This window comes from Ascidia mentula, chromosome 3 (genome assembly GCF_947561715.1).
Source record: "Ascidia mentula chromosome 3, kaAscMent1.1, whole genome shotgun sequence".
NCBI classification, from domain to species: Eukaryota; Metazoa; Chordata; class Ascidiacea; order Phlebobranchia; family Ascidiidae; genus Ascidia; species Ascidia mentula.
The window spans coordinates 10,005,259-10,029,528 of record NC_138568.1 but is presented as its reverse complement, the minus strand read 5'-3'; the positions used below and the strand labels follow the sequence as shown (position 1 = coordinate 10,029,528).

At 39.5% G+C, this 24,270-nt stretch overlaps 4 protein-coding genes across 4 annotated transcripts; all 4 read left to right on the top strand.

The window, feature by feature from the left end:
* The first annotated feature begins 12 nt into the window (after positions 1 to 12).
* LOC145895551 (1,4-alpha-glucan-branching enzyme-like) lies at positions 13 to 3,403 on the top strand. The gene is made up of 15 exons (XM_082984352.1): positions 13 to 122; positions 217 to 383; positions 443 to 552; positions 618 to 746; positions 827 to 1,053; positions 1,145 to 1,351; positions 1,420 to 1,535; positions 1,613 to 1,740; positions 1,814 to 1,912; positions 1,974 to 2,084; positions 2,148 to 2,310; positions 2,373 to 2,557; positions 2,631 to 2,761; positions 2,831 to 2,948; positions 3,008 to 3,403. Exons 1-15 carry the CDS (start codon positions 13 to 15, stop codon positions 3,401 to 3,403), a joined length of 2,397 nt encoding a protein of 798 aa, XP_082840478.1.
* Positions 3,404 to 5,483: 2,080 nt separating this feature from the next.
* Positions 5,484 to 8,874, top strand: LOC145895550 (1,4-alpha-glucan-branching enzyme-like). The gene is made up of 15 exons (XM_082984351.1): positions 5,484 to 5,593; positions 5,688 to 5,854; positions 5,914 to 6,023; positions 6,089 to 6,217; positions 6,298 to 6,524; positions 6,616 to 6,822; positions 6,891 to 7,006; positions 7,084 to 7,211; positions 7,285 to 7,383; positions 7,445 to 7,555; positions 7,619 to 7,781; positions 7,844 to 8,028; positions 8,102 to 8,232; positions 8,302 to 8,419; positions 8,479 to 8,874. The coding sequence occupies exons 1-15, from the start codon at positions 5,484 to 5,486 to the stop codon at positions 8,872 to 8,874; spliced, it is 2,397 nt and encodes a 798-aa protein (XP_082840477.1).
* A 2,079-nt stretch (positions 8,875 to 10,953) lies between these two features.
* On the top strand, positions 10,954 to 14,344 carry LOC145895548 (1,4-alpha-glucan-branching enzyme-like). The gene is made up of 15 exons (XM_082984350.1): positions 10,954 to 11,063; positions 11,158 to 11,324; positions 11,384 to 11,493; positions 11,559 to 11,687; positions 11,768 to 11,994; positions 12,086 to 12,292; positions 12,361 to 12,476; positions 12,554 to 12,681; positions 12,755 to 12,853; positions 12,915 to 13,025; positions 13,089 to 13,251; positions 13,314 to 13,498; positions 13,572 to 13,702; positions 13,772 to 13,889; positions 13,949 to 14,344. The coding sequence occupies exons 1-15, from the start codon at positions 10,954 to 10,956 to the stop codon at positions 14,342 to 14,344; spliced, it is 2,397 nt and encodes a 798-aa protein (XP_082840476.1).
* A 2,083-nt stretch (positions 14,345 to 16,427) lies between these two features.
* LOC145895547 (1,4-alpha-glucan-branching enzyme-like) lies at positions 16,428 to 19,815 on the top strand. Its single transcript, XM_082984349.1, has 15 exons — positions 16,428 to 16,537; positions 16,632 to 16,798; positions 16,858 to 16,967; positions 17,033 to 17,136; positions 17,205 to 17,468; positions 17,560 to 17,766; positions 17,835 to 17,950; positions 18,028 to 18,155; positions 18,229 to 18,327; positions 18,389 to 18,499; positions 18,563 to 18,725; positions 18,788 to 18,972; positions 19,043 to 19,173; positions 19,243 to 19,360; positions 19,420 to 19,815. The coding sequence occupies exons 1-15, from the start codon at positions 16,428 to 16,430 to the stop codon at positions 19,813 to 19,815; spliced, it is 2,409 nt and encodes an 802-aa protein (XP_082840475.1).
* Positions 19,816 to 24,270: the final 4,455 nt, after the last annotated feature.

Here is a 24,270-nt window from a genome sequence, read left to right as displayed (position 1 = left end):
CGTGGAGCAAAAATGGAATTCTCAGGTCACGACAATCTTCAACAATGGGGAGTTCCCGAAATCGAAAGCTTGTTTGCAAATGACCCAAGATTAAGAAGCTTTGAAAAGGATATCAGACTTAGGTAAATAAAAGACAGTAAAATACAAAACCGTTGTAATTAAATCTAAAGGTTGGTCAAGTAACTATAAATAATATAACTAATATTGGTGTTGTAGATATGGAATGTTTGAAAAAGCGCTGATGGACATTGAACGCGAGGAAGGAATGGATCGGTTCAGTCGAAGTTACGAAACTTTCGGTGTTGTTCTCACACAAGAGGGAGGAATTCAATGCAGGGAATGGGTTCCCAATGCGAGGGCCGTCTACCTAATGGGAGATTTTAGTGAGTGTGTAGCTTCATATCGAATCTCTTCGTGTATTTAAGCCACAATGCTTGTTCAGACAACTGGGAAAAAATAATGTACAAGGACATCGGATATGGTCAGTGGGAAATGTTCATGCCACCAAATCGAGATGGTAGATGCCCAATAAACCATCTATCCGAACTGAAGGTAGATGGCTTGCTTTACTCAGACATTGATGTGGAAACACAAATAACAAAATTGTTTAATTTCAGCTTGTGGTTGAAACGAAAGACAATCAGATATTGGAAAGAATTTCACCGTGGGCAAAATACGTGACCCAGTGCGGATCAACGTTTACATGGCGCTTTTGGAATCCGTCTTCAAATAAATCTTGTCAACGAGTACGTGATATGGTTTGCTTTTCTTTACGTTGTCAAAAGCGAGAGTCGAACAGAAAAACAAATTAAAACTTTATTTCCAGTTTGCAAACAATCAAATTTCGAAGCCCGAACGTTTGCGCATTTACGAAGCTCACATTGGGATCAGCTCCGATCGTTGTCAAGTATCTTCTTACAAGCAGTTCACCACAGATGTTCTTCCTCGCATTCGCGATCTAGGCTACAACTGCGTGCTTCTCATGGCAATTATGGAGCATCCTTATTATCCGAGCGTTGGTTACCAAGTTACCAACTTTTTTGCGCCCTCAAGGTGAGTCCACGTTTTAGTGATAGAATTGTGAGTTTTTGCCTCAGTTCAGGATTACGTGTAGTTTACAAAAACACTTGTGTTATGATCGCAGCCGATATGGGACTCCTGACGATCTGAGGGAGTTGATAAACGTCGCACATGGGATGGGAATTTACGTCATGATGGATGTTATGCACAGTCACGCATCGAAGAATGGCTGGGAAAGTTTAGATCGCTTTGATGGCACTGATGAGTGTTTCTTCCGTTCTGATAGACGGGATTTCAGGGAAAATGACGCGCGAAAGTTTGACTTTACAAAGTAAGGGGCATTGCGATGGTTTACGTACAATCATATCTGTGTGATGGCGCATGTAAAAACTTGTTTAGGTGGGAAGTTCTTCGATTTTTACTGTCCAACCTCCGTCATTACGTGGAAAACTTTGGATTCGACGGTTTTCGGTTTAATGGAGTAACGCCAATGATCTACCACAATCAAATTCCTGGTAAATGTACTGATCAGTATTGGTGCAATTGCAATACTTAAAAAGCGTTTGCTTTGTAAATTTTTAATGATCTTTAGACATCCAATCTGTTGATAACTACCGACAATACTTCGGAATGCACATGGACATTGGAGCAATGGCTTACCTATTGCTTGCAAACAAAATTTTGCATCGATACTATCCAAAAATCATAACCATTGCAGAGGTAGGACTTGTCTTTGTTTGGTCAACAAAAAATCGAACAAAGATTTAAAGAGTGTGTTTTTTGCTGCGTATAGGAGTATACCGAATTTCCAAGTTTGACTCGTCCTGTCAATCAAGGTGGATTCGGTTTCGATTACAGATTATCGATGCATATTCCAAGTCAATGGATGCAGGTAAAACCATGGCAGCATCAAGGAGCGTCATTTTCTACTGTAACGGGTTTCGCGTTTTCAGATATTAAACGGAATGTCGGATGAAAACTGGGGAATGAGCGAAATTTGTCAAATGTTGTCCGAACGGAGGACAGGGGAAAGATATATCACGTACCCAGAAGACCACCAACAGGTTGACGATTTAACTTTTAGATTTGAACATTCATTGTCTGATGTTATAAATTTTAATGTTCAGAGCATGGATTGTCAATGGACGATTGCAAGGCAACTTATGGACAATGAGTGCATGTTGGACCGGCGGGAAATGTCACCGAGATTGGACAGAGGAATGAGTCTCCACAAGATGATCAGACTTATCACAAATGCCTTCAGTGGAAAATCATACCTGAATTTTATGGGTAAATTACTTTATTGGCGTAAACGTTTTTTTACATGTTTACCAAAAGGAACCCTTTCGTAGGCAACGAGTTCGCTCATCCAGATTGGGTTGAGTTTCCATCGTTACAGAATGGAGACAATTACCAACTGGCAAGAAGACAGTTTGAGCTTGCTGATGACCAGCAGCTGAGATACAAATACCTCAATAATTTCGATATCGCAATTAACCGTTTGGAAGAACGATTTGGTTGGCTAAGTTCCCCTCAGGTATAGGATAATTATTTTTTCCGTTGGTATATTCACTTGCAGTGCACGTTTCCACAATCCATTTGATCTTAAGGGACTTGTTACACGTCAACACGATGATGAGAAAGTGATTGTATTCGAAAGAGCCGGCCTGGTCTTCATGTTTAACTTTCATCCTACACAAAGTTATCCCAATTATCGAATCGGTGTACGAACATCAGGAACGTGAGTATGGTTTGGGTATACCTTGCACAGTTCGCGTTCCGTCGTAAATAACACCCTTTCGCGTTGAAGGTACAAGATTGTTTTGGACAGTGACCAAAAAATGTTTGGAGGTCACGGTAGAAATGAAGCTTCGGTGGATTTCCACACTCAACAACAATCGTGTGACAATAACCCATGTTCACTGATGGTAAGATGCTATCATACTGTCATTCAAACGAATCACTAAATCTTTCTATTTTGCTCAAGGTTTATTTGCCGTCACGTTGTGTTATTGTAATGGCGAGCGACGCCCTTTCTCATTGGTCCAACGACGTGAATGCCAATCGGGTTTATTATGGATACGATGATTGTCGTGATCGCGGCCGTGACTACAACTCACGGAGCACTTCACCGTGGCGTCGTGAACGTAGCCACAGTCGTGGTCGTTCGCCGAGCTGTGAAACTCGCTTGAGGGAGATGAATTTGGGCGAATCGAGAAGAGATAAGAGTCCATACAGATGTGCAAGTTTTGGCAGAAGTCAACCAGTTTACAATGCTTCTGGCTGCTCTTCTCATCGATTTCAACGAAACGGTCGTAGCCCGTCACGTTCCAGATCTGTCGGATTTTCAAGCGTTTCGGGTCGTCGGGCTTCGGGATATTGATTGGTTTCAAATAAAATATCCACACAAAACTACATATTTGTTGTGCTGTGTTGATTGTTGTAATTCTTATTTGTTGTTTGTGTCACAAAATGACCTTTGTATTTCTGCATTGTTGTCAGAGCTATTATTGAATAAACAACAGTTTTTTGGACTTTATTGGAGTAAATGTTCCGAATTAAAATAAACTCAATGTGAAGATTTAATTCGATATGATGTTTTGTTGGAGATTCCGAAATTCTGTACCCCTCGTTAAATGGCCAGTAATTTCACGAAAGTTTAGTTTCAATAACGGTTAAAGACGGGATATCTTTATGGCAATTGTGCGTCTAGCGTGACAACGAAACGAACGTCCATGAAACAATGACGACAGTATATCCCAAAACAGCCGTAGTGGGAGGCTTGGTTTGCATCAGCTAGTTTGTTGTTTTATGTTAATTACGCATAGTAAAACATACACTGCCAGAAATACGCAAATGATTAGGTAGACTACACGATTCATATCTCTGCAAATTTCAATTGCATTTCTTGGTGTTTTTACAACCCAAATAATGTCAACTGAGAATGTCTAATCCTGTATTACAAACACTCTGATGATTTTAAACAGCCCCTAAATCCACTAAAAATTCCTCCAAACACGCTCAAATTGGACCTAGCACCAGCACAAGCACCCGTTCCTATTCAACCAAAAATGGACCTTCGTGCGTCACTGATCGCTTTGTTACGTCGTATGTACGTTACATTGTGACAGAGGAATACAAGTTGGTCTTTTACCGCCGGCCAAACTTACTTTAGTGGAAATACAGATGTGCGGGCAGCTCCCGCTGCGAGGGTTGTGCTGTTGGCATGTGATCAAACTGACACTAAGTGCTAAATCCTATGGGCACTCGAGGAAAGTTGTCAAGCAAGCTTACCTATGATAGAATGAAAAGTGTTTGCAAAATATTAATTTTACCCGCGGAATGTCTCAAGGGAAAACTTAGGTATTGCAAACGCAAATATTATCACGTGGATATTACAAGAAAAATAGTAGCGAACGAGCTCATTGCGACTCGGACTAAAAAAGACAATTCGTACGTTGCTTGGTTATATGCTGTCGCAACCACGATCTCAGGAGAAGCGACTGGTTTGCGGTTTGTTAAAATATTATGTCAATATTATATAAGCAATGACCATTCGACAATCCAGAAAAGCTGGTGATACACATTTTTGAGCATTTAAATATTTGCGGAACAATAATTTCTGTTCATCGACTTACTAGTCTATCGAAAACGGGAATAGTCTGCACACAAAAAACTTATTTGTAACACAAACTAAAACGCAATTACGAACAAATTGCACGAGCGACTGAAATAATCTAAATTCTTACGGCGCACGATGGTGCTAAAGAGAAAGATCAGTTGCACACCGACCGAAGCATCGAATGTAAAATAAACGTTTTTGCCAGCAAAGTCGCCAAAACTTTACGACAGCAGGAGTACGTTTGTGCGTAATACGGAAATGATTTTGTCGCTTTTTCGTTATTCAGACAACAAGAGCGGCCTTGAATAACTCGGAACTCGTCCAAGTACAAAGGTTTTTTTTGTGAAAGTAATTTTTTCATTCCTGACATTTTGTTGAGGTGGCATTAAGTTTATGAGGTTTACCTTACATTATTGTCAAAACGCATCATATTATTGAATAAGAGAAAGTGTAAGCGTACTTTTGGTTGAATTCCGACCAAACGCACCCGCATTTTAATCTTTGTGATATTGAATTAAATTCGCATCACAAATGATTTCAGACCATTATAGTTGGATTACATTGTCATTAAACTTATTCCTTCCTGTTATGTTCATGTAGTGGTAAGCTGTGAACATTGTTAAATAATCAAGTCTCTTTGTATTCCAAATTATTATCCTAATCCTTGCCAATCTCACTTTATTGCCCGACAATCCCATTAAGAGCGAACTTCTTCCTTTTTACGCCCTATATAAATTCCATCGCAACATACCTACATCACAACATTCGTTGAAATCTCGGTCAAGCTGCGTTATAACCGCTTACTTAACCTTTGATTCGAATCTCATATCGTGGAGCAAAAATGGAATTCTTAGGTCACGACAATCTTCAACAATGGGGAGTTCCCGAAATCGAAAGCTTGTTTGCAAATGACCCAAGATTAAGAAGCTTTGAAAAGGATATCAGACTTAGGTAAATAAAAGACAGTAAAATACAAAACCGTTGTAATTAAATCTAAAGGTTGGTCAAGTAACTATAAATAATATAACTAATATTGGTGTTGTAGATATGGAATGTTTGAAAAAGCGCTGATGGACATTGAACGCGAGGAAGGAATGGATCGGTTCAGTCGAAGTTACGAAACTTTCGGTGTTGTTCTCACACAAGAGGGAGGAATTCAATGCAGGGAATGGGTTCCCAATGCGAGGGCCGTCTACCTAATGGGAGATTTTAGTGAGTGTGTAGCTTCAAATCGAATCTCTTCGTCTATTTAAGCCACAATGCTTGTTCAGACAACTGGGAAAAAATAATGTACAAGGACATCGGATATGGTCAGTGGGAAATGTTCATGCCACCAAATCGAGATGGTAGATGCCCAATAAACCATCTATCCGAACTGAAGGTAGATGGCTTGCTTTACTCAGACATTGATGTGGAAACACAAATAACAAAATTGTTTAATTTCAGCTTGTGGTTGAAACGAAAGACAATCAGATATTGGAAAGAATTTCACCGTGGGCAAAATACGTGACCCAGTGCGGATCAACGTTTACATGGCGCTTTTGGAATCCGTCTTCAAATAAATCTTGTCAACGAGTACGTGATATGGTTTGCTTTTCTTCACGTTGTCAAAAGCGAGAGTCGAACAGAAAAACAAATTAAAACTTTATTTCCAGTTTGCAAACAATCAAATTTCGAAGCCCGAACGTTTGCGCATTTACGAAGCTCACATTGGGATCAGCTCCGATCGTTGTCAAGTATCTTCTTACAAGCAGTTCACCACAGATGTTCTTCCTCGCATTCGCGATCTAGGCTACAACTGCGTGCTTCTCATGGCAATTATGGAGCATCCTTATTATCCGAGCGTTGGTTACCAAGTTACCAACTTTTTTGCGCCCTCAAGGTGAGTCCACGTTTTAGTGATAGAATTGTGAGTTTTTGCCTCAGTTCAGGATTACGTGTAGTTTACAAAAACACTTGTGTTATGATCGCAGCCGATATGGGACTCCTGACGATCTGAGGGAGTTGATAAACGTCGCACATGGGATGGGAATTTACGTCATGATGGATGTTATGCACAGTCACGCATCGAAGAATGGCTGGGAAAGTTTAGATCGCTTTGATGGCACTGATGAGTGTTTCTTCCGTTCTGATAGACGGGATTTCAGGGAAAATGACGCGCGAAAGTTTGACTTTACAAAGTAAGGGGCATTGCGATGGTTTACGTACAATCATATCTGTGTGATGGCGCATGTAAAAACTTGTTTAGGTGGGAAGTTCTTCGATTTTTACTGTCCAACCTCCGTCATTACGTGGAAAACTTTGGATTCGACGGTTTTCGGTTTAATGGAGTAACGCCAATGATCTACCACAATCAAATTCCTGGTAAATGTACTTATCAGTATTGGTGCAATTGCAATACTTAAAAAGCGTTTGCTTTGTAAATTTTTAATGATCTTTAGACATCCAATCTGTTGATAACTACCGACAATACTTCGGAATGCACATGGACATTGGAGCAATGGCTTACCTATTGCTTGCAAACAAAATTTTGCATCGATACTATCCAAAAATCATAACCATTGCAGAGGTAGGACTTGTCTTTGTTTGGTCAACAAAAAATCGAACAAAGATTTAAAGAGTGTGTTTTTTGCTGCGTATAGGAGTATACCGAATTTCCAAGTTTGACTCGTCCTGTCAATCAAGGTGGATTCGGTTTCGATTACAGATTATCGATGCATATTCCAAGTCAATGGATGCAGGTAAAACCATGGCAGCATCAAGGAGCGTCATTTTCTACTCTAACGGGTTTCGCGTTTTCAGATATTAAACGGAATGTCGGATGAAAACTGGGGAATGAGCGAAATTTGTCAAATGTTGTCCGAACGGAGGACAGGGGAAAGATATATCACGTACCCAGAAGACCACCAACAGGTTGACGATTTAACTTTTAGATTTGAACATTCATTGTCTGATGTTATAAATTTTAATGTTCAGAGCATGGATTGTCAATGGACGATTGCAAGGCAACTTATGGACAATGAGTGCATGTTGGACCGGCGGGAAATGTCACCGAGATTGGACAGAGGAATGAGTCTCCACAAGATGATCAGACTTATCACAAATGCCTTCAGTGGAAAATCATACCTGAATTTTATGGGTAAATTACTTTATTGGCGTAAACGTTTTTTTACATGTTTACCAAAAGGAACCCTTTCGTAGGCAACGAGTTCGCTCATCCAGATTGGGTTGAGTTTCCATCGTTACAGAATGGAGACAATTACCAACTGGCAAGAAGACAGTTTGAGCTTGCTGATGACCAGCAGCTGAGATACAAATACCTCAATAATTTCGATATCGCAATTAACCGTTTGGAAGAACGATTTGGTTGGCTAAGTTCCCCTCAGGTATAGGATAATTATTTTTTCCGTTGGTATATTCACTTGCAGTGCACGTTTCCACAATCCATTTGATCTTAAGGGACTTGTTACACGTCAACACGATGATGAGAAAGTGATTGTATTCGAAAGAGCCGGCCTGGTCTTCATGTTTAACTTTCATCCTACACAAAGTTATCCCAATTATCGAATCGGTGTACGAACATCAGGAACGTGAGTATGGTTTGGGTATACCTTGCACAGTTCGCGTTCCGTCGTAAATAACACCCTTTCGCGTTGAAGGTACAAGATTGTTTTGGACAGTGACCAAAAAATGTTTGGAGGTCACGGTAGAAATGAAGCTTCGGTGGATTTCCACACTCAACAACAATCGTGTGACAATAACCCATGTTCACTGATGGTAAGATGCTATCATACTGTCATTCAAACGAATCACTAAATCTTTCTATTTTGCTCAAGGTTTATTTGCCGTCACGTTGTGTTATTGTAATGGCGAGCGACGCCCTTTCTCATTGGTCCAACGACGTGAATGCCAATCGGGTTTATTATGGATACGATGATTGTCGTGATCGCGGCCGTGACTACAACTCACGGAGCACTTCACCGTGGCGTCGTGAACGTAGCCACAGTCGTGGTCGTTCGCCGAGCTGTGAAACTCGCTTGAGGGAGATGAATTTGGGCGAATCGAGAAGAGATAAGAGTCCATACAGATGTGCAAGTTTTGGTAGAAGTCAACCAGTTTACAATGCTTCTGGCTGCTCTTCTCATCGATTTCAACGAAACGGTCGTAGCCCGTCACGTTCCAGATCTGTCGGATTTTCAAGCGTTTCGGGTCGTCGGGCTTCGGGATATTGATTGGTTTCAAATAAAATATCCACACAAAACTACATATTTGTTGTGCTGTGTTGATTGTTGTAATTCTTATTTGTTGTTTGTGTCACAAAATGACCTTTGTATTTCTGCATTGTTGTCAGAGCTATTATTGAATAAACAACAGTTTTTTGGACTTTATTGGAGTAAATGTTCCGAATTAAAATCAACTCAATGTGAAGATTTAATTCGATATGATGTTTTGTTGGAGATTCCGAAATTCTGTACCCCTCGTTAAATGGCCAGTAATTTCACGAAAGTTTAGTTTCAATAACGGTTAAAGACGGGATATCTTTATGGCAATTGTGCGTCTAGCGTGACAACGAAACGAACGTCCATAAAACAATGACGACAGTATATCCCAAAACAGCCGTAGTGGGAGGCTTGGTTTGCATCAGCTAGTTTGTTGTTTTATGTTAATTACGCATAGTAAAACATACACTGCCAGAAATACGCAAATGATTAGGTAGACTACACGATTCATATCTCTGCAAATTTCAATTGCATTTCTTGGTGTTTTTACAATTCAAATAATGTCGACTGAGAATGTCTAATCCAGTATTACAAACACTCTGATGATTTTAAACAGCCCCTAAATCCACTAAAAATTCCTCCAAACACGCTCAAATTGGACCTAGCACCAGCACAAGCACCCGTTCCTATTCAACCAAAAATGGACCTTCGTGCGTCACTGATCGCTTTGTTACGTCGTATGTACGTTACATTGTGACAGAGGAATACAAGTTGGTCTTTTACCGCCGGCCAAACTTACTTTAGTGGAAATACAGATGTGCGGGCAGCTCCCGCTGCGAGGGTTGTGCTGTTGGCATGTGATCAAACTGACACTAAGTGCTAAATCCTATGGGCACTCGAGGAAAGTTGTCAAGCAAGCTTACCTATGATAGAATGAAAAGTGTTTGCAAAATATTAATTTTACCCGCGGAATGTCTCAAGGGAAAACTTAGGTATTGCAAACGCAAATATTATCACGTGGATATTACAAGAAAAATAGTAGCGAACGAGCTCATTGCGACTCGGACTAAAAAAGACAATTCGTACGTTGCTTGGTTATATGCTGTCGCAACCACGATCTCAGGAGAAGCGACTGGTTTGCGGTTTGTTAAAATATTATGTCAATATTATATAAGCAATGACCATTCGACAATCCAGAAAAGCTGGTGATACACATTTTTGAGCATTTAAATATTTGCGGAACAATAATTTCTGTTCATCGACTTACTAGTCTATCGAAAACGGGAATAGTCTGCACACAAAAAACTTATTTGTAACACAAACTAAAACGCAATTACGAACAAATTGCACGAGCGACTGAAATAATCTAAATTCTTACGGCGCACGATGGTGCTAAAGAGAAAGATCAGTTGCACACCGACCGAAGCATCGAATGTAAAATAAACGTTTTTGCCAGCAAAGTCGCCAAAACTTTACGACAGCAGGAGTACGTTTGTGCGTAATACGGAAATGATTTTGTCGCTTTTTCGTTATTCAGACAACAAGAGCGGCCTTGAATAACTCGGAACTCGTCCAAGTACAAAGGTTTTTTTTGTGAAAGTAATTTTTTCATTCCTGACATTTTGTTGAGGTGGCATTAAGTTTATGAGGTTTATCTACATTATTGTCAAAACGCATCATATTATTGAATAAGAGAAAGTGTAAGCGTACTTTTGGTTGAATTCCGACCAAACGCACCCGCATTTTAATCTTTGTGATATTGAATTAAATTCGCATCACAAATGATTTCAGACCATTATAGTTGGATTACATTGTCATTAAACTTATTCCTTCCTGTTATGTTCATGTAGTGGTAAGCTGTGAACATTGTTGAATAATCAAGTCTCTTTGTATTCCAAATTATTATCCTAATCCTTGCCAATCTCACTTTATTGCCCGACAATCCCATTAAGAGCGAACTTCTTCCTTTTTACGCCCTATATAAATTCCATCGCAACATACCTACATCACAACATTCGTTGAAATCTCGGTCAAGCTGCGTTATAACCGCTTACTTAACCTTTGATTCGAATCTCATATCGTGGAGCAAAAATGGAATTCTCAGGTCACGACAATCTTCAACAATGGGGAGTTCCCGAAATCGAAAGCTTGTTTGCAAATGACCCAAGATTAAGAAGCTTTGAAAAGGATATCAGACTTAGGTAAATAAAAGACAGTAAAATACAAAACCGTTGTAATTAAATCTAAAGGTTGGTCAAGTAACTATAAATAATATAACTAATATTGGTGTTGTAGATATGGAATGTTTGAAAAAGCGCTGATGGACATTGAACGCGAGGAAGGAATGGATCGGTTCAGTCGAAGTTACAAAACTTTCGGTGTTGTTCTCACACAAGAGGGAGGAATTCAATGCAGGGAATGGGTTCCCAATGCGAGGGCCGTCTACCTAATGGGAGATTTTAGTGAGTGTGTAGCTTCAAATCGAATCTCTTCGTCTATTTAAGCCACAATGCTTGTTCAGACAACTGGGAAAAAATAATGTACAAGGACATCGGATATGGTCAGTGGGAAATGTTCATGCCACCAAATCGAGATGGTAGATGCCCAATAAACCATCTATCCGAACTGAAGGTAGATGGCTTGCTTTACTCAGACATTGATGTGGAAACACAAATAACAAAATTGTTTAATTTCAGCTTGTGGTTGAAACGAAAGACAATCAGATATTGGAAAGAATTTCACCGTGGGCAAAATACGTGACCCAGTGCGGATCAACGTTTACATGGCGCTTTTGGAATCCGTCTTCAAATAAATCTTGTCAACGAGTACGTGATATGGTTTGCTTTTCTTCACGTTGTCAAAAGCGAGAGTCGAACAGAAAAACAAATTAAAACTTTATTTCCAGTTTGCAAACAATCAAATTTCGAAGCCCGAACGTTTGCGCATTTACGAAGCTCACATTGGGATCAGCTCCGATCGTTGTCAAGTATCTTCTTACAAGCAGTTCACCACAGATGTTCTTCCTCGCATTCGCGATCTAGGCTACAACTGCGTGCTTCTCATGGCAATTATGGAGCATCCTTATTATCCGAGCGTAGGTTACCAAGTTACCAACTTTTTTGCGCCCTCAAGGTGAGTCCACGTTTTAGTGATAGAATTGTGAGTTTTTGCCTCAGTTCAGGATTACGTGTAGTTTACAAAAACACTTGTGTTATGATCGCAGCCGATATGGGACTCCTGACGATCTGAGGGAGTTGATAAACGTCGCACATGGGATGGGAATTTACGTCATGATGGATGTTATGCACAGTCACGCATCGAAGAATGGCTGGGAAAGTTTAGATCGCTTTGATGGCACTGATGAGTGTTTCTTCCGTTCTGATAGACGGGATTTCAGGGAAAATGACGCGCGAAAGTTTGACTTTACAAAGTAAGGGGCATTGCGATGGTTTACGTACAATCATATCTGTGTGATGGCGCATGTAAAAACTTGTTTAGGTGGGAAGTTCTTCGATTTTTACTGTCCAACCTCCGTCATTACGTGGAAAACTTTGGATTCGACGGTTTTCGGTTTAATGGAGTAACGCCAATGATCTACCACAATCAAATTCCTGGTAAATGTACTGATCAGTATTGGTGCAATTGCAATACTTAAAAAGCGTTTGCTTTGTAAATTTTTAATGATCTTTAGACATCCAATCTGTTGATAACTACCGACAATACTTCGGAATGCACATGGACATTGGAGCAATGGCTTACCTATTGCTTGCAAACAAAATTTTGCATCGATACTATCCAAAAATCATAACCATTGCAGAGGTAGGACTTGTCTTTGTTTGGTCAACAAAAAATCGAACAAAGATTTAAAGAGTGTGTTTTTTGCTGCGTATAGGAGTATACCGAATTTCCAAGTTTGACTCGTCCTGTCAATCAAGGTGGATTCGGTTTCGATTACAGATTATCGATGCATATTCCAAGTCAATGGATGCAGGTAAAACCATGGCAGCATCAAGGAGCGTCATTTTCTACTCTAACGGGTTTCGCGTTTTCAGATATTAAACGGAATGTCGGATGAAAACTGGGGAATGAGCGAAATTTGTCAAATGTTGTCCGAACGGAGGACAGGGGAAAGATATATCACGTACCCAGAAGACCACCAACAGGTTGACGATTTAACTTTTAGATTTGAACATTCATTGTCTGATGTTATAAATTTTAATGTTCAGAGCATGGATTGTCAATGGACGATTGCAAGGCAACTTATGGACAATGAGTGCATGTTGGACCGGCGGGAAATGTCACCGAGATTGGACAGAGGAATGAGTCTCCACAAGATGATCAGACTTATCACAAATGCCTTCAGTGGAAAATCATACCTGAATTTTATGGGTAAATTACTTTATTGGCGTAAACATTTTTTTACATGTTTACCAAAAGGAACCCTTTCGTAGGCAACGAGTTCGCTCATCCAGATTGGGTTGAGTTTCCATCGTTACAGAATAGAGACAATTACCAACTGGCAAGAAGACAGTTTGAGCTTGCTGATGACCAGCAGCTGAGATACAAATACCTCAATAATTTCGATATCGCAATTAACCGTTTGGAAGAACGATTTGGTTGGCTAAGTTCCCCTCAGGTATAGGATAATTATTTTTTCCGTTGGTATATTCACTTGCAGTGCACGTTTCCACAATCCATTTGATCTTAAGGGACTTGTTACACGTCAACACGATGATGAGAAAGTGATTGTATTCGAAAGAGCCGGCCTGGTCTTCATGTTTAACTTTCATCCTACACAAAGTTATCCCAATTATCGAATCGGTGTACGAACATCAGGAACGTGAGTATGGTTTGGGTATACCTTGCACAGTTCGCGTTCCGTCGTAAATAACACCCTTTCGCGTTGAAGGTACAAGATTGTTTTGGACAGTGACCAAAAAATGTTTGGAGGTCACGGTAGAAATGAAGCTTCGGTGGATTTCCACACTCAACAACAATCGTGTGACAATAACCCATGTTCACTGATGGTAAGATGCTATCATACTGTCATTCAAACGAATCACTAAATCTTTCTATTTTGCTCAAGGTTTATTTGCCGTCACGTTGTGTTATTGTAATGGCGAGCGACGCCCTTTCTCATTGGTCCAACACCGTGAATGCCAATCGGGTTTATTATGGATACGATGATTGTCGTGATCGCGGCCGTGACTACAACTCGCGGAGCACTTCACCGTGGCGTCGTGAACGTAGCCACAGTCGTGGTCGTTCGCCGAGCTGTGAAACTCGCTTGAGGGAGATGAATTTGGGCGAATCGAGAAGAGACAAGAGTCCATACAGATGTGCAAGTTTTGGTAGAAGTCAACCAGTTTACAATGCTTCTGGCTGCTCTTCTCATCGATTTCAACAAAACGGGCGTAGCCCGTCACGTTCCAGATCTGTTGGATTTTCAGGCGTTTCTGGTCGTCGAGCTTCGGGATATTGATTGGTTTCAAATAAAATATCCACACGAAACTGCATATTTGTTGTGCTGTGTTGATTGTTGTAATTCTTATTTGTTGTTTGTGTAACAAAATGACCTTTGTCTTTCTGCATTGTTGTCAGAGCTATTATTGAATAAACAAAAGTTTATTGGACTCTATTGGTGTAAATGTTACGAATTAAAATAAACTCAATGTGAAGATTTAATTCGATATGATGTTTTGTTGGAGATTCCGAAATCCTGTACCCCTCGTTAAATGGCCAGTAATTTTACGAAAGTTTAGTTTCAATAACGGTTAAAGACGGGATACCTTTATGGCAATTGTGCGTCTAGCGTGACAACGAAGCGAACGTCCATGAAACAATGACGACAGTATATCCCAAAACAGCCGTAGTGGGAGGCTTGGTTTGCATCAGCTAGTTTGTTGTTTTATGTTAATTACGCATAGTAAAACATACACTGCCAAAAATACGCAAATGATCTGGTAGACTACACGATTCATATCTCTGCAAATTTCAATTGCATTTCTTGGTGTTTTTACAACCCAAATAATGTCAACTGAGAATGTCTAATCCTGTATTACAAACACTCTGATGATTTGAAACCCCCCCTAAATCCACTAAAAATTCCTTCAAACACGCTCAAGTTGGACGTAGCACCAGCACATGCACCCGTTCCTATTCAACCAAAAATGGACCTCCGTGCGTCACTGATCGCTTTGTTACGTCGTATGTACGTTACATTGTGACAGAGGATTACATGTTGGTCTATTACCGCCGGCCAAACTTATTTTAGTGGAAATACAGATGTGCGGGCAGCTCCCGCTGCGAGGGTTGTGCTGTTGGCATGTGATCAAACTGACACTAAGTGCTAAATCCTATGGGCACTCGAGGAAAGTTGTCAAGCAAGCTTACCTATGGTAGAATGAAAAGTGTTTGCGAAATATTGATTTTACCCGCCGAATGTTTCAAGGGAAAACTTAGGTATTGCAAACGCAAATATTATAACGTGGATATTACAAGAAAAATAGTAGCGAACGAGCTCATTTCGACTCGGACTGAAAAAGACAAATTCGTACGTTGCTTGGTTATATGCTGTCGCAACCACGATCTCAGTAGAAGCGACTGGTTTGCGGTTTGTCAAAATATTATATCAATATTATATAAGCAATGACTATTCGACAATCCAGAAAAGCTGATGATACACATTTTTGAATATTTAAATATTTGCGGAACAATAATTTCTGTTCATCGACTTACCAGTCTATCGAAAACCGGAATAGTCTGCACACAAAAAACTTATTTGTAACACAAACTAAAACGCAATTACGAACAAATTGCACGAGCGACTGAAATAATCTAAATTCTTACGGCGCTAATCACCATCGTTTGCGAGAAAGATCAGTTGCACACCGACCGAAGCATCGAATGTAAAATAAACGTTTTTGCCAGCAAAGTCGCCAAATCTTTACGACAGAAGGAGTACGTTTGTGCGTAATACGGAAATGATTTTGTCACTTTTTCGTTATTCAGACAATAAGAGCGGCCTTGAATAACTCGGAACTCGTCCAAGTACAAAGGTTTGTTTGTGAAAGTAGTTTTTTCATTCCTGAAATTTTGTTGAGGTGACATTAAGTTTATGAGGTTTACCTTACATTATTGCCAAAACGCATCATATTATTGAATAAGAGAAAGTGTAAGCGTACTTTTGGTTGAATTCCGACCAAACACACCCCCATTTTAATCTTTGTGATATTGAATTAAATTCGCATCACAAATGATTTCGGACCATTATAGTTGGATTACATTGTCATTAAACTTATTCCTTCCTGTTATGTTCATGTAGTGGTAAGCTGTGAATATTGTTGAATAATCAAGTCTCTTTGTATTCAAAATTATTATCCTAATCCTTGCCAATCTCACTTTATTGCCCGACAATCCCATTAAGAGCGAACTTCTTCCTTTTTACGCCCTATATAAATTCCATCGCAACATACCTACATCACAACATTCGTTGAAATTTCGGTCAAGCTGCTTTATAACCGCTTACTTAACCTTTGATTCGAATCTCATATCGTGGAGCAAAAATGGAGTTCTCAGGTCACGACAATCTTCAACAATGGGGAGTTCCCGAAATCGAAAGCTTGTTTGCAAATGACCCAAGATTAAGAAGCTTTGTAAAGGATATTAGACTTAGGTAAATAAAAGACAGTAAAACACAAAACCGTTGTAATTAAATCTAAAGGTTGGTCAAGTAACTATAAATAATAAAACTAATATTGGTGTTGTAGATATGGAATGTTTGAAAAGGCTCTGATGGACATTGAACGCGAGGAAGGAATGGATCGGTTCAGTCGAAGTTACGAAACTTTCGGTGTTGTTCTCACACAAGAGGGAGGAATTCAATGCAGGGAATGGGTTCCCAATGCGAGGGCCGTCTACCTAATGGGAGATTTTAGTGAGTGTGTAGCTTCAAATCGAATCTCTTCGTGTATTTAAGCCACAATGCTTGTTCAGACAACTGGGAAAAAATAATGTACAAGGACATCGGATATGGTCAGTGGGAAATGTTCATGCCACCAAATCGAGATGGTAGATGCCCAATAAACCATCTATCCGAACTGAAGGTAGATGGCTTGCTTTACGCAGACATTGATGTAGAAACACAAATAACAAAATTGTTTAATTTCAGCTTGTGGTTGAAACGAAAGACAATCAGATATTGGAAAGAATTTCACCGTGGGCAAAATACGTGACCCAGTGCGGATCAACGTTTACATGGCGCTTTTGGAATCCGTCATCAAATAAATCTTGTCAACGAGTACGTGATATGGTTTGCTTTTCTTCACGTTGTCAAAAGCGAGAGCCGAACAGAAAAACAAATTAAAACTTTATTTCCAGTTTGCAAACAATCAAATTTCGAAGCCCGAACGTTTGCGCATTTACGAAGCTCACATTGGGATCAGCTCCGATCGTTGTCAAGTATCTTCTTACAAGCAGTTCACCACAGATGTTCTTCCTCGCATTCGCGATCTAGGCTACAACTGCGTGCTTCTCATGGCAATTATGGAGCATCCTTATTATCCGAGCGTTGGTTACCAAGTTACCAACTTTTTTGCGCCCTCAAGGTGAGTCCACGTTTTAGTGATAGAATTGTGAGTTTTTGCCTCAGTTCAGGATTACGTGTAGTTTACAAAAACACTTGTGTTATGATCGCAGCCGATATGGGACTCCTGACGATCTGAGGGAGTTGATAAACGTCGCACATGGGATGGGAATTTACGTCATGATGGATGTTATGCACAGTCACGCATCGAAGAATGGCTGGGAAAGTTTAGATCGCTTTGATGGCACTGATGAGTGTTTCTTCCGTTCTGATAGACGGGATTTCAGGGAAAATGACGCGCGAAAGTTTGACTTTACAAAGTAAGGGGCATTGCGATGGTTTACGTACAATCATCTCTGTGTGATGGCGCATGTAAAAACTTGTTTAGGTGGGAAGTTCTTCGATTTTTACTGTCCAACCTCCGTCATTACGTGGAAAACTTTGGATTCGACGGTTTTCGGTTTAATGGAGTAACGCCAATGATCTACCACAATCAAATTCCTGGTAAATGTACTTATCAGTATTAGTGCAATTGCAATACTTAAAAAGCGTTTGTTTTGTAAATTTTTAATGATCTTTAGACATCCAATCTGTTGATAACTACCGACAATATTTCGGAATGCACATGGACATTGGAGCAATGGCTTACCTATTGCTTGCAAACAAAATTTTGCATCGATACTATCCAAAAATCATAACCATTGCAGAGGTAGGACTTGTCTTTGTTTGGTCAACAAAAAATCGAACAAAGATTTAAAGAGTGTGTTTTTTGCTGCGTATAGGAGTATACCGAATTTCCAAGTTTGACTCGTCCTGTCAATCAAGGTGGATTCGGTTTCGATTACAGATTATCGATGCATATTCCAAGTCAATGGATGCAGGTAAAACCATGGCAGCATCAAGGAGCGTCATTTTCTACTCTAACGGGTTTCGCGTTTTCAGATATTAAACGGAATGTCGGATGAAAACTGGGGAATGAGCGAAATTTGTCAAATGTTGTCCGAACGGAGGACAGGGGAAAGATATATCACGTACCCAGAAGACCACCAACAGGTTAACGATTTAACTTTTAGATTTGAACATTCATTGTCTGATGTTATAAATTTTAATGTTCAGAGCATGGATTGTCAATGGACGATTGCAAGGCAACTTATGGACAATGAGTGTATGTTGGACCGGCGGGAAATGTCACCGAGATTGGACAGAGGAATGAGTCTCCACAAGATGATCAGATTTATCACAAATGCCTTCAGTGGAAAATCATACCTGAATTTTATGGGTAAATTACTTTATTGGCGTAAACGTTTTTTTACATGTTTACCAAAAGGAACCCTTTCGTAGGCAACGAGTTCGCTCATCCAGATTGGGTTGAGTTTCCATCGTTACAGAATGGAGACAATTACCAACTGGCAAGAAGACAGTTTGAGCTTGCTGATGACCAGCAGCTGAGATACAAATACCTCAATAATTTCGATATCGCAATTAACCGTTTGGAAGAACGATTTGGTTGGCTAAGTTCCCCTCAGGTATAGGATAATTATTGTTTCCGTTGGTATTCACTTGCAGTGCACGTTTTCACAATCCAATTGATCCTAGGGACTTGTTACACGTCAACACGATGATGAGAAAGTGATTGTATTCGAAAGAGCCGGCCTGGTCTTCATGTTTAACTTTCATCCTACAAAAAGTTATCCCAATTATCGAATCGGTGTACGAACATCAGGAACGTGAGTATGGTTTGGGTATACCTTGCACAGTTAGCGTTCCGTCGTAAATAACACCCTTTCGCGTTGAAGGTACAAGATTGTTTTGGACAGTGACCAAAAAATGTTTGGAGGTCACGGTAGAAATGAAGCTTCGGTGGATTTCCACACTCAACAACAATCGTGTGACAATAACCCATGTTCACTGATGGTAAGATGCTATCATACTGTCATTCAAACGAATCACTAAATCTTTCTATTTTGCTCAAGGTTTATTTGCCGTCACGTTGTGTTATTGTAATGGCGAGCGACGCCCTTTCTCATTGGTCCAACGACGTGAATGCCAATCGGGTTTATTATGGATACGATGATTGTCGTGATCGCGGCCGTGACTACAACTCACGGAGCACTTCACCGTGGCGTCGTGAACGTAGCCACAGTCGTGGTCGTTCGCCGAGCTGTGAAACTCGCTTGAGGGAGATGAATTTGGGCGAATCGAGAAGAGATAAGAGTCCATACAGATGTGCAAGTTTTGGCAGAAGTCAACCAGTTTACAATGCTTCTGGCTGCTCTTCTCATCGATTTCAACGAAACGGTCGTAGCCCGTCACGTTCCAGATCTGTCGGATTTTCAAGCGTTTCGGGTCGTCGGGCTTCGGGATATTGATTGGTTTCAAATAAAATATCCACACAAAACTACATATTTGTTGTGCTGTGTTGATTGTTGTAATTCTTATTTGTTGTTTGTGTCACAAAATGACCTTTGTATTTCTGCATTGTTGTCAGAGCTATTATTGAATAAACAACAGTTTTTTGGACTTTATTGGAGTAAATGTTCCGAATTAAAATAAACTCAATGTGAAGATTTAATTCGATATGATGTTTTGTTGGAGATTCCGAAATCCTGTACCCCTCGTTAAATGGCCAGTAATTTCACGAAAGTTTAGTTTCAATAACGGTTAAAGACGGGATATCTTTATGGCAATTGTGCGTCTAGCGTGACAACGAAACGAACGTCCATGAAACAATGACGACAGTATATCCCAAAACAGCCGTAGTGGGAGGCTTGGTTTGCATCAGCTAGTTTGTTGTTTTATGTTAATTACGCATAGTAAAACATACACTGCCAGAAATACGCAAATGATTAGGTAGACTACACGATTTATATCTCTGCAAATTTCAATTGCATTTCTTGGTGTTTTTCCAATTCAAATAATGTCAACTGAGAATGTCTAATCCAGTATTACAAACACTCTGATGATTTTAAACAGCCCCTAAATCCACTAAAAATTCCTTCAAACACGCTCAAATTGGACCTAGCACCAGCACAAGCACCCGTTCCTATTCAACCAAAAATGGACCTCCGTGCGTCACTGATCGCTTTGTTACGTCGTATGTACGTTACATTGTGACAGAGGAATACAAGTTGGTCTTTTACCGCCGGCCAAACTTACTTTTGTGGAAATACAGATGTGCGGGCAGCTCCCGCTGCGAGGGTTGTGCTGTTGGCATGTGATCAAACAGACACTAAGTGCTAAATCCTATGGGCACTCGAGGAAAGTTGTCAAGCAAGCTTACCTATGATAGAATGAAAAGTGTTTGCAAGACCTTGATTTTACCCGCGGAATGTTACAAGGGGAAACTTAGGTATTGCAAACGCAAATATTACCACGTGGATATTACAAGAAAAATAGTCGCGAACGAGCTCATTTCGACTCGGACTGAAAAAGACAAATTCGTACGTTGCTTGGTTATATGCTGTCGCAACCACGATCTCAGTAGAAGCGACTGGTTTGCGGTTTGTTAAAATATTATATCAATATTATGTAAGCAATGACTATTCGACAATCCAGAAAAGCTGATGATACACATTTTTGAATATTTAAATATTTGCGGAACAATAATTTCTGTTCATCGACCTACTAGTCTATCGAAAACCGGAATAGTTTGCACACAAAAAACTTATTTGTAACACAAACTAAAACGCAATTACGAACAAATTGCACGAGCGACTGAAATAATCTGCTAATCACCATCGTTTGTGAGAAAGGTCAGCTGCACACCGACCGAAGCATCGAATGTAAAATAAACGTTTTTGCCAGGAAAGTCGCCAAATCTTTACGACAGCAGGAGTACGTTTGTGCGTAATACGGAAATGATTTTGTCACTTTTTTCGTTATTCAGACAACAAGAGCGGCCTTGAATAACTCGGAACTCGTCCAAGTACAAAGGTTTGTTTTGTGAAAGTAGTTTTTTCATTCCTGAAATTTTGTTGAGGTGACATTAAGTTTATGAGGTTTACCTTACATTATTGCCAAAACCCATCATATTATTGAATAAGAGAAAGTGTAAGCGTACTTTTGGTTGAATTCCGACCAAACGCATCACCCGTATTTTAATCTTTGTGATATTGAATTAAATTCGCATCACAAATGATTTCAGACCATTCTAGTTGAATTACATTGTCATTTAAACTTATTCCTTCCTGTTATGTTCATGTAGTGGTAAGCTGTGAACATTGTTGAATAATCAAGTCTCTTTGTATTGAAAATTATTATCCTAATCCTTGCCAATCTCACTTTATTGCTTTACAATCCCTTTAAGAGCGAACTTCGTTCGTTGTGGGTTGTAATAAATAATACTGACCAACCTTTCAGGTGAAGGTTCCAAGCACAATACATCCCCGATAAACAATAAATTTTGATTTTGAAAAAGTTGTGGATTTCCTGCGGTCGATGTCGTGTTTTGTTGTGCATTAGAGCTTCAATTCTTGAAAATGACTCAACATCATTTATTTTTCGGTTAAGTTTGCATTAGCGCTTGTTGAAAGCACGTTTATCGCCAATTGCGTTCAAATTTTGTTTCGCGGGAATAAAGATATTATTTAAACTCTAGATTTTTCCTGAATTTACAGTAGCTAACGGTTGATGTGTGGAGCAAAAAATATCAGCTCACAGACATTGATTATAAAAGGATACGAGGATAAAAAAGATTTCGTTTTAGTAAAGTGCCAGACAATAATATGACTACGTTATTTCTCAGTAAGGTCAAAAAAATCTGGAAAATTGTCTTCATCCCCCGATTCTTTTGACCTTTGTCTTCATTCCTGCAATATCAAATTACTGCACGTGTGATGCATTTTAATGAAGAAATAAGCCTCGGTTTGATGTCAGGTAGTTTATTAATCAGAAAAATCAATTTCGCTATTTAACTTCCGTGCAAACCACATCTAGTATAAGCCAGTTGTTGGACGCTTTGTTTTTATATAAAATATTTATCTGCTACTTGTCATGAAGACAAAATATAAAGTTTAATTATTTCAAATATGTTTTTGTCGCTTGAATAGGGATCATGTCATCTTTCTTGCGAGTCGATTACGACTTAACCCTTGATGGTAAATTGAACAATCTGTTTTTTTTGGAAGTATTGTCTCTAATCTTTTAAGTAGAGAAACTGTATTTCCAACATCATCGCTTGTGTTGTTTTGCACAAAATTACTACAAAGAAATGCATTGATGTCATCACCAGTGATCTCCAAATAAAATTGAAAGAAGTCAATATCTCCGACAGACGCCGCTGAAATCATACTTTTGCGCAATCCGTATATAATTGTTTGTCGAATTTGCCAAATGCCGTCGTATAGTTTTTTAAATGTCTTGACATTTTTCTTTTCCCCACTGTTTTCACATAACCGCAAAAGAAAGTTGATGCCACCGTCCGGATCGTTGCTTTGCAACCGAAAGACCAGTAAAAGAACAACAAAGACGATACATTGAATGCTCATTAAAATGCTTTGTGCAAGGGCAACCATGTGTTGTGTTCTAAATGAATGGTAGATACATTTGTAAGCCCGATTGCAGACAAAAGTCGGTTCTGAGGTGCGAAGGAAAAGCAAAATCAGTCCAACTGCTATTAGTGTACACAAAAAGGATCCAAAATTTCTGAAAAAATACCAAGATTTGCTATTAAATTTTTGTTCACTTTTTATTTGGTTTTGTACTTTTTTTTTGATCGCAGACTGATAATCGTCTTCTTTCGCATTCCATTCGCTAATGGTTACTATCTGCCTGAGGGAGACAAGTTGTTTAAATCCTTCTACAATTCTAACTTGGTCCAACAAACTTTTATCGGTAATCAAATCTTTGATTTTCTTCCCTTCTGGGAGGTTTTGCAGCTGATCTAATGGTGACATTTTTCTAATGGCCTCCAGGCCATCAACAACTTGAGAATCGTTTAAACACTCAATCAACTCCGACAACTGCCTTTTCGTACTTACTTTATTGCTGTTAAGATGTGTCAAGATAAGACTGCTGTCTCCTGGTTTGAATACTTTGTTGCATTCGTACTTTGCATTATCTAAAAGAGTATTTTTGTACATTTTGTATTGTTTATTTACTTCCGTTTTTGAGTTGCTTCGTTGAGTTGGGTTGAGTGTTTGTCGAAACACTTCCCTGTCGCTTTCATTGTGTAATAGCTTCAGTAAGGTTGTGGCATCTTTCTGAATGCTTTCGACAACTTCTTTCCTTTTTTCGGGGAGATCACAAAACTTTTCTTTCAATTTTCGAATACTCTCAATTTGGCGAAGAGCCAAAAGCTGACTCAATGACTGTACTCTGTCGGTTTGATTTTGCTTGTCTCCATTTTTCTCTTTTGTTTTTGACAAGTTTCGCAAGGTTTTCAGGGGGGTCGACAAAGGAATTTTAGGAATTGATTCTTTGTTACATACTTTTCTTATCAAAGTTCCCAAACTCAGTGACATGTCTTCCTCCCAACTATCTAACAAATACAGAAGCTCATTAACAGGTTCTTCGGTTAGGTCATTAATCGGTAAATCCCGAGCATATACTTTTCCTTTTTCTCCTAAGTAACACACTGGACCTTTTTTGACTTTGGTTGTGTTTGGGCGTAGGTGGGGAAAGGCATGGAGGTGACGAACAATATCTTTGTGAACTTCATCAAGCAGTTTGTCAGTCTCTGTTGGTCCTACCAAATTGTTTTGAAGTTCAGATCGTTTCAAAAAACATTTTGCAATCATTCTGCTCATACCTCTTTTCTGACGCTCAAAATATGGCGAATTATGCGAATTTGGTGTGGTAACCAACATGATAAGCACGTCAGTCGA

Excerpts from the sequence above, each read along its gene's own strand:
- LOC145895551 (XM_082984352.1), top strand. The coding sequence starts at position 13 with ATGGAATTCTCAGGTCACGACAATCTTCAACAATGGGGAGTTCCCGAA. Across the intron at positions 553-617 it reads ACCATCTATCCGAACTGAAG|CTTGTGGTTGAAACGAAAGA; the intron begins GTAGATGGCTTG and ends GTTTAATTTCAG. Across the intron at positions 747-826 it reads CAAATAAATCTTGTCAACGA|TTTGCAAACAATCAAATTTC; the intron begins GTACGTGATATG and ends CTTTATTTCCAG.
- LOC145895547 (XM_082984349.1), top strand. The coding sequence starts at position 16,428 with ATGGAGTTCTCAGGTCACGACAATCTTCAACAATGGGGAGTTCCCGAA. Across the intron at positions 17,137-17,204 it reads ACATGGCGCTTTTGGAATCC|AGCCGAACAGAAAAACAAAT; the intron begins GTCATCAAATAA and ends GTCAAAAGCGAG. Across the intron at positions 18,500-18,562 it reads ACCCAGAAGACCACCAACAG|AGCATGGATTGTCAATGGAC; the intron begins GTTAACGATTTA and ends TTTAATGTTCAG.
- LOC145895550 (XM_082984351.1), top strand. The coding sequence starts at position 5,484 with ATGGAATTCTTAGGTCACGACAATCTTCAACAATGGGGAGTTCCCGAA. Across the intron at positions 7,384-7,444 it reads TTCCAAGTCAATGGATGCAG|ATATTAAACGGAATGTCGGA; the intron begins GTAAAACCATGG and ends TCGCGTTTTCAG. Across the intron at positions 8,420-8,478 it reads ATAACCCATGTTCACTGATG|GTTTATTTGCCGTCACGTTG; the intron begins GTAAGATGCTAT and ends ATTTTGCTCAAG.
- LOC145895548 (XM_082984350.1), top strand. The coding sequence starts at position 10,954 with ATGGAATTCTCAGGTCACGACAATCTTCAACAATGGGGAGTTCCCGAA. Across the intron at positions 11,494-11,558 it reads ACCATCTATCCGAACTGAAG|CTTGTGGTTGAAACGAAAGA; the intron begins GTAGATGGCTTG and ends GTTTAATTTCAG. Across the intron at positions 13,499-13,571 it reads GTTGGCTAAGTTCCCCTCAG|GGACTTGTTACACGTCAACA; the intron begins GTATAGGATAAT and ends TTTGATCTTAAG.